The sequence below is a fragment of the Serinus canaria genome, chromosome 4 (genome assembly GCF_022539315.1).
Source record: "Serinus canaria isolate serCan28SL12 chromosome 4, serCan2020, whole genome shotgun sequence".
Taxonomy (NCBI): domain Eukaryota; kingdom Metazoa; phylum Chordata; class Aves; order Passeriformes; family Fringillidae; genus Serinus; species Serinus canaria.
The window spans coordinates 23,267,945-23,280,100 of record NC_066317.1 but is presented as its reverse complement, the minus strand read 5'-3'; the positions used below and the strand labels follow the sequence as shown (position 1 = coordinate 23,280,100).

At 41.1% G+C, this 12,156-nt stretch overlaps 1 protein-coding gene across 1 annotated transcript; it reads right to left on the bottom strand.

The window, feature by feature from the left end:
• Positions 1-4,586: 4,586 nt before the first annotated feature.
• CISD2 (CDGSH iron sulfur domain 2) lies at positions 4,587-11,944 on the bottom strand. The gene is made up of 3 exons (XM_030238780.2): positions 11,774-11,944; positions 5,843-6,054; positions 4,587-4,822 (listed from the first exon to the last, which is right to left on the bottom strand). Exons 1-3 carry the CDS (start codon positions 11,874-11,876, stop codon positions 4,733-4,735), a joined length of 405 nt encoding a protein of 134 aa, XP_030094640.1. The 5' UTR covers positions 11,877-11,944; the 3' UTR covers positions 4,587-4,732.
• Between the last annotated feature and the right edge of the window lie 212 nt (positions 11,945-12,156).

Here is a 12,156-nt window from a genome sequence, read left to right as displayed (position 1 = left end):
TGATCTGCTGGAGGGCAGGAAATCTCTGCAGGGGATCTGGACTGGCTGGATCAATGGGCTGAGACCAGCAGAATGAGGTTCAACAAGGCTGATTGCTGAGTCCTGCCCCTGGGTCACAGCAGCCCCAGGCAGTGCCACAGGCAGGGGACAGAGTGGCTGGGAAGCTGCCCAGTGGAAAAGGACCTGGGGGTGCTGGTCAGCAGTGGCTGAACATGAGCCAGGGTGTGCCCAGGGGGCCGAGAAGGCCAAGGGCATCCTGGCCTGTGTCAGCAGTGGTGTGGCCAGCAGGACCAGGGCAGTGATTGTCCCCCTGTACTGGGCACTGCTGAGGCCACAGCTCAAGAGCTGTGTCCAGTTCTGGGCCCCTCACTGCAAGAAGGACATTGAGGTGCTGGAGCGTGTCCAGAGAAGGGCAACGGAGCTGGGGAAGGGTCTGGAGCACAAGTCCTGTGAGGAGTGGCTGAGGGAGCTGGGGGTGTTTAGCCTGGAGAAGAGGCAGCTCAGGGGGCACCTTACTGCTCTGCAACTCCCTGACAGGAGGGTGGAGCCAGGTGGGGAGGGGGTCGGTGTCTTCTGGCATGCAGCCAGTGACAGGATGAGAGCATGGAGTCATAAGCCTTACCAGGGGAGTTTTAAGTTGGACATTAGAAGAAAGAATTACTTTCCTAAGAAATTAGGAGTAATTTCTTCACAGAAAGCATTGTTAAGAGTGGAATGGTCTGCCCAGGAAGGTGATGGAATCATCTTCCTTGGAAGTGTTTAAGCAAAGCCTGGACACAGCACTGAAAGTCATGGTCTGGTTGACAGGGTGGTCATAGGTTGGATTCAATGATCTCAGAGGCCTTTCCAACCTCATTGATTCTGTCATTTTGTGAAATGCATGTAGTTTTAATAGGAGGTTAAGTAATTGGAAATTGTAATGTTGGTAAAGCTAACTGACAAGATGAGGAAATACAGTGTTCAGTTCATCAGTAACTGTCTATAAAATAATTCTACTTAAAACTGTAAAACTTACAGGAGTTCACTTTTTTGTAAAGCTTTATAAAAAGTAGAATCCTCCCACAGGGATCACTATGCCAAATTCGGAACGTGTTCAATAACGGAAGTGTGATGTTGTAAGGATTATAGCCCTTTAAATTTGGACAAATTTAAAGGGCTATAAGGACAACCTTAAGTACAAAAGCAAGCCTCTGATGAAGAGCTCTTGTTCATGATAACCTCTAATACTTCCTCTCCAGCAAAACAGCATCTCATAAATGGGATTTGCCTGTTCCTTTAATCTCAGTGTGCTCTCAGTTATACATTAGGTCACTTCCACAATATTCTGAGTGCCTGAATAAGCTATACCAATGAAAACTTGTCATCTTTTTTGTTAATCTAAGTAAGATTAAATAGATTTTTCTTTCCCTGCCATTTTATGTCAGTATTTCTCATGAGACCCCTTTCCCCCAGCTTTTAATAAATCTTCAAAAAGTATCAATTTGGATCTATTACATAGACATGCAGATCTAAAATTAAAAGCTTTAATGCTGTATAATGTTCCCTCTCCTTATCTTCCAGAAAGAAAGAAAACACTTGCATCTTTTTGTTAAATGATATGTCAGGACTAAGAACTTAAGAGACTGGGTTTTTTTAGTAAGTATCATGGCAGTTTCAGCTGCTTTTGATTAGCAGCTAACTTTGAGAGATTAGATTTCAGTTTTTATCAGAGTATAGGTGAAGCATGACATTAAAGACCACCTCCCTTTTAACAAAATGCCTTGAAAACCATTACTGAATAAGGCATAAATTCAAGCCAATTAAATGATTATGCCATGGTATTATCTTATTTGCAGGAACTAAAATAAGAACACGATGTGCAGTAACTGATAACCAGAGTCCTGCTGTCATGCAGACATAATCACAGGCATAGTGTGGCGGAAGTCTCTGTGTGCTGTTCCAGAAGGTTCACAAGAACCTCTGCAGGAGAAAGGTCTGACAGCAGAAAGTGTTCCCAGCAGCCAGCATCCGGCAGTTACAGCAGGCAGCTTATGGGAAAAGACAGAAATTGTCTATCTGCAAGCAGGCAGTTAAAACAGGCCAGGGGATGTGATGATGATGTGATTATAATCACGGCTTACTCCCTCTTTTTCAGCCAAACTGAGCTTTTTATGGAATTTCAACTGAAGTCTAAAATTAACTGTGAAAGAGTCATGGTGTAATACAACCACAAAATGTATGCTAGTTTCTGCATCTTGCTTTTTTAAATAAAGAGTGCAAAAGATCAAATTTTTGGTCAATTGCACTTCAGTTACATTTACTTTTTCTAGTATTTGTCCCAAATCAGACACCTTTCTCCAAACCTGTTTTGTCTGTTATAACCATGTTCAAACTAATTATGAAAAGAAAGGAAAACATTGCTGTTCTTGTAGAGTAAATAGGTGTCACAAAATGCTGATTTCAATTTCCCCAGATTTTCCATCAACACTGAAGACCTGGTCCTATGACCTCTGTTCTGGTTTTTATTGGTATTTAGGGCAAATTTATTCCTGTGTATGGATCTTCCCAGTTAGATTAGAAAAGTCAGGTAATTGGTGCAATTCTCAGTTGCTGGTGAGATAGAGCTGTACAGGCACTTCAGCTTTTAGCTATCTAACTCTGTAGACTTTAGATAGAACAGATTAGTAAATTCTGTGAGATTTTCTATAGGAAGTCCTGTGGACATGAGACAGTATTACCTTGACAGATTTTGAAATCCAAGGAAATTATGATTTATCTTGTTTGAGATTCTCATTATATTATATTGTGGAAATTATTAAAATGCCCTTTCTACAAAAGAACTGTGACTTGCTCTTGCAACACTACAAATCTGTTCCATGCCCTTACAGATATAAGCACAAACAAAAAAAACTGTCCCTGTTTATCCTATAGTCATATCTGTAGAGTGCTGTTAAACTATCTCATCTAAGAGCAAGTAGGGAGAAAAAAAAAAATTCCTTAAGCTGTGTTAAAGATGGAGTGAAGAGGTTAAACCTTACATTGCTCTTCAAGGAGTTTTTTGGGAGAAACGAAACCATGTTGCTGTATTACTCACTTTAGCAAGGTTTGTCTTAATTTAACAGGTTTGGTTGTGATTTCAGAGGAAACCAAACTGTTTGAATACAGAAGTATCCTGATAAAAGCTGGAAGCACATACACGCCTGTGTCTAGGAAGTCTGCTACAGTAGACTGTGGTTTTTAAACCCTGAAAAAAAAATGTCAAAGACAGGGCTTTACATTTCACAGTAATTTCTTCACCAAACCCAAGAATTGGGGATTGGTGTTCTATATATATCTGTAAGTGAAAACAGTGTAAGACACTTACCTTTATATATTTTTCTCTGATAGAAATGTTTATATCCTAATACATTTATGGTTTGCTCATCCATTAAGGCAAGACCACTGGTGAAGCATTTAAACAATAAACATTATACCATGGTTCTGTTACACACTTTGTAAAAGCAGGCATTTAACACACAGTCACATCCTAATCTGCCATCTTTTGCACTACAACTGTCACAAATGGAGGAGGAATGATCTACCTTAACTCTGCTGCTGCTGCAAGAGCCCTTATGTGTGAGAACAGCTTTCTGACTCGCTTTCTGTTCCAGCACTGTGGTGATCAGCTTTGGCAACAGCTCTGGGGCTTCCCACCTAACAACGGGTCAAATGAAATGCAGTTAAGGAATGGGTGAGATCTCTTACAGTACCATTGTCTAAAACTGTAGCATGGACCAAATTTTTATTTTTATACTGATGGATACACTATTTCATGGGAGAATTAAGCACTTGAGAATAATTAATTAGAAATCCAGCTGTTAGGTAAGTAGTAATTACCTGCATCTGAATTTAAGCCTCAGCACAACAATGTTCTGACTTGCCTAAATAATAATTCTGAATGGGTAACAAGCCAAGAGAACAGCTCAGCTCTGCATCCTCAGTTCTGACTCTTAACCCATTCATCCCTTGAAAATTCCCATTGCAAAAAGAAGTGACTAGTGCAAGGGAACTTGCAGGAGGCAAATTTGTGTTTCCTTACCATCAACGCAGGGCCTAAAATACAGAGGTAATGGTGGTGGATGACCTGCTCAAAAGTCTGGTTTATATATGGCCTGGAACTGCCAGCACTCCACCTGGGATGCTGTGTGAAAGGGTAGGGTTTGTCTGAGCTGGGCTGTTTTGTGTAAGACCAACAAACTGCCCACTTAGGCACCAACCCTGCCAGACCTTCAGCTAGCATGACTTAACACTGATCTGCTGCCTGAAGATACATTCACAAAGGACAAAGTTGGTACCTTTTTCTCCTTTTTCAGGAACTAATTTAAGTACACTTAAATTAGTTCCTGAAAAGCTGAGTAAAACATTTCTCAGCAGAACAAACTCAACAGAAAAGTGCACTTGAAATAGTGACAGTTTCATAATTGTATGTTCATACAAAAAAGGCTTAGTTGTAGAAAGTCAATTTATTATTGAAATAAACGACTTATTTACAGAGATAGGTACTTTACAGTTTTAGAAAGCAGGCAAAATTCTTCTCAGAATAAGGTACCAAAATAGTGACAAATTCATCACTGTCTAAATGCAATTTATTCCAAAAAGAAATCTACAGCAATCATGAAACTAAATCATACCAATCACATAACAAAACGCTGTCGCTTGCAACTACAACAGTATAAAATACTTTTTATCAGTCAAGACCTAGATTAAGCATCTGCTATACTTCTTTCTTCTTGAGTATTAGTGGACCTACATTATCTCCTGTCAACTCATTGTGCTTGTTGTGGGAGCCATCACAGACAGGGAACTGAAAAAAAAAAAAACAACACAAGGAATTAGCATAATTCTGTACAGCAGTTGCATGGTGATTTCTGTATTTTTTCCTATGCCCCAAGTGCTCTGATAATGTTGCTAGTTCCTCCTGTGATGTCCTGGTTCAATATTGAACTCCCTGTCTCCTATCAGACACAGGATACTAAGGATAACAAACACAGTTAACGGGTAACTAAGTTTGTGAGATCCTAAATTAGCTATTCTTAGACACAAAGTCAGGGACAAAGCCTTTTCCATGAAAGAACAGCAAACAAAACAGCCATCACAGCTACAAATGGATTTATTGTGCTACTATTTAGAGTGCTCTTAATAGATTTAGTCATTTGCAACCAGAAAGTACTTTTTTAAAAGAAGCTGAAATACTTGGCTGAAGTGATTAGTCCAAAGTGAGAATGGCCGAGTAAGCTTCTTCAGTTCAAGGCAGACTTTTTTGTTTCTATTTAAAAAGGAAAGCATTTGGTCCAGGGAAAACAAAACCAGTCTGTGGTCAGGACATTGAAAATTGAATCAGGAAATGAAAACTGAGGCAAGATGAAATACACTCATTTACATCTAGTTGATTTGGGGGATATGGAATACCGCAACCAGTCATCTCACTGCTCTGGACCAGATGGGAATCACCAACACAGGCCCAGCCTTATTTTCATTCTAATATGAACAACTTTCTAAGTATTGTTTTTTGCAAAATAAGAGTAGTTATCTCTTAATTAGTTGCAATATATTTCCAAATAGTAAAACAGGTTTGCTTGGTTTTATTCTTACTCACATGTGGTCACTCTCTAAACATTTCTAGAAAAACCCTACTGTGTTTCTTTCAAGTTACTACAGTTGCTTTCTTCACGTAGATAGGGTTGTGCCATTCTACAAAGTTCAAGAGCATGTTCCAATTCCAGACAAAGGCAACAGCTGAACACAGTGCAATCCACCACCAAAGCTAAACTGCTAAAAATAAGCAAGTTTCAATCTCTAATCCTACAGCAGCACAATGTCTTACCGTCTTTGAACGCCAACACCTGCAGTAAGCTTTAGTGAGGCACAGATCTTCAATGTTGATCTCATTCACTACTTTGGGATTTTCCTTCTGGATCTTAAGGTTAATCAAGCTATCCTTCTGCTGTTTCTTCTTGGGGAGGAAGGGACGAACAGCAAGGTAACCGAGCAAGGCCAGCACGCCCAGGAAAGGCAGTAACCGCAGCCATTCTGAAACTAGAGATAAGGTGGGATTTAGGCTGGCTTTTGGCACCACTCCAGAATGGTGCAGCATCAGCTACTTTCACGTGGCTTAGGCTGAGGGGATGAAACAGGGCTGCTCAGTCAGCAGGGCCCTCAGGGAAAACAAGATTCCATTGGTGAGTCTCAAGGAAAAAAAAAAGAAGACATAGATTAAGTCCTAGGATTTACTTCAGCCAGAGTAAAAATCTGACTCCTAGAATTTAATGAATTGAAATTAATTGATGAAATTGAATTTTATCATTCTAGAAGATGATTCAATGGAAGAATATAAAACATATAGAAGATTTATTGAAATGGGCAACCCTAATTGGCAAAACCTTCACCAATCTCTTTGGTTTTATTTTTCAGACCACTGTTAGCTCAGGGATCTGCAACCAGTTTCTACAACACGGAGAAAGACAGACACCTAAGATCAGGAGGTCAAGTCACAGAAAAATGCTTTTTACCAAGGTAAGGAACTTCTTTCAAGTACAGGTAAAAAACAGAAGTATCCACTGCAGATGTGGCTGCCCTCCTACATAATTATAAATCTTCTAGGCATACTGGTGAGAGAAGACTTACTGGACTTTTTAAGAAATGCATCAATAATTGGCATTTATGTATATAAGGTGGATCTACTTTTCCAGCAGAACATGCTGTAACAATACTCCAGTGCAATTTAAATACCATGGTGCACTAAAGGTTGAGAGCATTTTTCTAAATTTCTGGAGAATAATTAAATCTAAACACTCATATGGAAGGGAGTTTAAAAATATTTTAGAAGAGAAAGAAAAAAGTGTAACAAGCTGGAGCACAAATAGCTGCACAAGCACTTTTTAAGACAAGACACTAATCAACTTTTAAATTATTTAGGATCAGAATATAGCAAGATTATGTTCTACAAACTGTTTTTTGGAATTGAGCTGTACAAGAAAGAAAACACAACAGAGCAGGCTAAGTCTGCCAGGTGGGTTGTAGCCCTGAAAAAATACATTATTCTGTATAGCTTGATTTTATTTGTAGTAGTAAAACACGTTTATGCTAATAGTTCTCCAGTTAGAATCCAATGGATTTTTCTTAAGGATTTGAATTTTCTGGAACCAGACCATGTAAAGAAAATAATTTTGTTCGTTGCCTATGATGTGACAGCCACATTTAGTGCATTTATCTGGAAATGCATCACAGCTGCATAAATGCTAAAGGCACTGCAAGAAGTCTCAGCAGACATTCCCCAACTACACCTGCAGCAGTCCCTACAATCCACAATTCACAACATTCACTAAGTCTCACTGCGATGCATTAATCTCTGGTGCTCTTTCCTTAGTTCCTCCAACAAGCTGCAAGCCCTAAATAATAATTAACACTGAGATACTTAAATGTTTTCAGCTACAAAGAATCCTGAGTTCCTGGACAGCAGTGCCTGTTTGCCTTTTCTAGCATTACTTTTCCAGAACACTCCATCAATTCCATCAGGAATCCAAGTACACTTTCTGACAGACTGAAGGACTGACTTCAGTCTGTATTTCAGAAGAGAGGAAAAATATTTGACTGACTGTATTTCAGAAGAGAGGAAAAATATTTGGTCACTGAAAAAATTTCCAAACTTTGTATTTAACCTGACTGTTGACAAAAATGTGGATCTCTACAAAGCTATTCCTCTGAACTCCAAGACAGAACAGACATTCCAAGAGGAATACCAAGACCAGGGCATCTGTCAAGTGTGCGGTGAATATAACTGGGCTAAGATTGACACACAAAAAGGACACATCTCACACTCTGATACAGTATCAAAATCAAAAGAGTGGTCATGTCTATGAATGGCTCACAGCCAGTTGGGTTCATACAAGTGAAAGAGGAACATGATAGCTGTAACCTCTGAGAAAGGAAAATAGAAATAAACATGAATAGGATGTACAAGGCTGTTATTTAAGATAGTTATTATTTAATATTTATACCAAGATAACTGCTGATAAATAGATTTGCCTTCACTAGCCAGTAAATTATGTGCTTCTAATCTGGGAGTCTCTGGAAAGCCCCCAGTTACATTCATGTGTACACTAATCATAAACTGGCTTGTTATTGCCAAAAGACTGCCTGAAACTCCTTTAAACTGAAAAATCAATGTGATCATGTTCTAAGGCATGAGATACAAAACACTGTCAGAGATCTTCAGACTGGCTGAGCAGGGATAGGAAAAAAACCCTTCATCCAAACTAATGCAATGCCTTCCTACAAATGTAGACTGCTCTGGTTTTGAAGCCATTCATACCTTTCTGAAGCAGATGTAGGGCAATTCACAAGACTTTATTTTCACAGCTGACAACTCAGAATTCAGCCATTACACTGATTCTGGAGATTCTTTATCAGTTCTGCTGCATGGGGAGAAGCAGATTTTGGAGACAGAAATGATGAATAGTGTATGGAACAGTTCAGTCTTCAGACTTGTGTTAGACAGAGACTAATCCCAAGGATAAGTCCTGGAAAATATCAGAAACCAGAGAATTCCAAGAAGCTGAAGCAATGGATATTTTCAAGGAGAGGTGGTCTTAATTTTTAGTCGAACAGTAACACGTCCAAAAGCAACACAAACACTGTGAACAAAGGTACAGACCAACCACTGAGAGGAAAATCAAAGCAGGTATTCCCTGCTTATCTTCCATCAACTACTCCTTTGGTATCTTTGACTTATGTTTCAGCTGCTTTTTGTAGAAATAACCCTATGCAGACCCAAAAGCAGCTTCTTACAGTAACAGCTCAACTGCAAATCAAAATTTTAACAAGTATTAACTACTAGTCAAAGGGAACATTGGAACTGTGCTTCTATATTCTCTAAACTGATGACATTCTTCATGCAAATTTGAAGTACTTATTAATTACATTCTCTTCAGAACTAACAAGCAGATCTATCCTGGTTTTAGTTGTTTGCTATTTTGAGGTGAATGTCTATGCCATTTTAATGACACCTTCCAGGGCAAGAAGCAATGCTGACATGAGACAACACTGTTTATTTCACTGAACTTGAGAAGACTAAAAAATCAATGACAAGACACTGAAAGAGGCTTCTGAGCAGCACAGCTTGATAATTTAGATATCCACTTTCAAACCCAAGGTCAAAAATTCTTTCCTTTGTCCCTCACTGCTTTTACCTTCAGGAGGTGTGCACTGGATGTTAACAGTTTTTCTCTTCAAACAAGCAGGTTTTCATTCTGGTTTTGTAAGGTCACACCAGAAAACAGATGTCCAGATCTCTAACCAGCACACTATACAACATCCTATAAAAAAACCAAAATGCTCCATTTACTTTTGCTCTGTTGTTTCTACAACTGATACACTACAGGAACTGAAATTGCATCTGCCTACAAGCTAATGAGAGTTTAGAAGCAATAAAAGAGTTAAAAGACTGCACTGTTCCAAATCTGGATTCTGGCCTGCATTTGCAAACAAGGTCTATGTTGCCCAGTGTTTCATAGTGCTGGTCCCTGATTAAGTTCAATAGATGCCACCAAAGGGCAAATATTAATGCACTTTAAATGTTTTTAGACCAACGCTACTTCTCACTTTCCAAAAAGGAGCAAAGTATGCCATTTGCCAAAGAATGTACTTTGTAATTATAGTAGCAAACACAAAAGGTCACATTAATTTTCTTTATTGTCTAATATTCTTTCCTAATGATAATTCACTGCAAAATAACCCCAGGACTGGGAATACCCTGCTCTTAGAGGCTTTAGGACAGGACAAAGACCACAACAACATAGAAGAGGCAGCACTTGCTCAAGCAATCATTTTCTCAAATGAAACTTAAGACTGGCAGCAGCTCTGCGTGCAAGCAAGCACACAGCTCTTCACCGAGCAATGACGTTTCAATGACTTTCAATAACCTTTACGCTCTAAGAGATGATAATTTTTTAATGTGGGTGCCTAGGATGCAGTGTCCTACAACACCCTTCTCAGAAGTCCCACTGTGTTGCATTTACCCATAACTTCTAGCACCTGTACAGTTTTGCTTTTTTTCCCCTCCCATTTTCATTCATATTCACGCAGGGAGGAAGATGTATAAGCACAGTGGCAGATACTAGTCTAGCTTACTATTGAAAAAAAAAATTAAATGTAAAAATGTTCTCTCTATAGCCGTATATTTATTTTAAAATATACCTTTATCTCCCGTTTTTAGAGTCCATCCAAAAAATCACTAAGAACTAGAGGCAGTGGATTTTTCAGGTATGCTCATTAAATCCTACCAGTTCTCAAAAGCAGTTTCTGACTCAGCTCCTTCTTTTACTTTTGTTTAGTATTTTTGGGACTGACATTTCACATGTTTGGTCTACACTTAAGAAATCAGTTATTTGCTTCTTCTCCTGTCTCCAAATTCGAGCAAGTACCTTGAAGTCAATGGAGTAAACAACGTGACAACAAAACGGTTCTCCCACACTGATCACACTAGGTAATAACCCCAAAGCCCTGATTCTGGTCTACAGACCAAACCTTCCAGAGGTTCTCAGAATAAATCATATTATTACTACGCACTATGAGTACAGAAGACTGCACAAATAAAATCCTGTTACAAAAAGACATGGTTAGACAAGTGAAGCAGTAAGATACTAAAATATCACTACGCTTAACAAATTTTAAGTCAAGTTGTGGTTACAAGGGCAATTGGTTTCATTAGTAAACTGCCAAATACTAGAAATAGGAGAAGTTGCATTGTTCTGTAGTTTGTTTTATCCTCCCCTACCTCCCAACTTTGTAGCAGTTGAATTTCTCTATTTGGTAAATATAATTAACAGCTTTTCTGTATGACAGAGTACTTGTGGAAGAAGAACAATCAATTTAAAAGAGATTTGCTTGTTTCTGAGGAAGATAATGAGACTTACAGGTCACAAGCAGCATAAACATGCTGGAAAAAAAAAATAAGTGCTCAAAGCCGGCTTTAAATAAACTATGCCTGTTCTAAATTTAACAATTTTCCAGCACTATCAGAGTCGCGGTGTTAGTGCTGCAAGATATAAGGTTGATTCTGCACTTTGATAACTTTTTCTACTTCTACTTTCTGTGGAGAGCGTTCCTTCCTTCTTGTCACCCGACTAATCCTGTCACTTGACCCTGCCTGAGGGCCCGCCTGTGTCACCACCGCCGAGACTGGGCTCCCAGAGCCTCGGTGGGCAAAGCGCTGAGCGCCCACATAAATCGCCACTACTCACTCTTCTTTCTTGCTCACTCTGTCACAGGGCTACAATCAATGAACTGGTGTTTCTACTCTCTCACGCAGAAAATACTTACTACAATTACTACATTTAAAAACTACCCTAAATTTTTGTATGTGCCAGGTTCCCAGAAAGAGAGGTTTTTGCTTTGACTCGGTTCAGATGCTGTCTTTGACCTGTGAGGAAGACGAAGAGGCCGTGCTTTAGGCCTCTGGCTGAATCCCAATCCATCTCGGCGCACGGCCTTTGGCCCACCAGCGCTGGCTCCCAGAGGAATTTCCGAGGCGAACTTTTTACTCTGTCCCTGCGCTTCATCCTGACAGCTCCCCTGCCCTCCGACACCTCCTGTCGGGTCATCCTCCTGCTGCAACAGTTCAGGGTTTGGCGTTCCCCGTTCTGTGACGCGGCCGGCAGACAGCGAGCGATGCCCGGAGCGAGGGGTGGGAGCCGGATCCCAGGCAGGATCGACCGCGCCGCCGGGGCGGGAAGGGGGTCCCGCTGCCCCCGCCTACCTGTGAGGCGGATGAAGCCGCCGACGCTCTCGGGCAGCGGCAGGCGCTTGAGGTACGCAGGCAGCTGGACCTTGACGATGCGGGCCAAAGTCTCCAGCACCATTGCCAGCCTCTCCCGCCGTCCCCCCGCGCGCCGACCCGGGATGCGCCCGCCGCGCACGCGCCCAGGGGCGGGGCCGCGCAGGCGCCCGACCGGCCGGGCCGCGCTGCCCGCCGGCGCCGCTAGGGGGCGCTGCCGCCGGCGCGGGGGGGTCGGGAGCGCTCCCCGCCGCCAGGGGGCGCGCGGGCGGGGAGGGGAGGGGAGGGGAGGGGAAGGGAAGGGAAGGGAAGGGAAGGGAAGGGAAGGGAAGGGAAGGGAAGGGAAGGGAAGGGAAGGGAAGGGA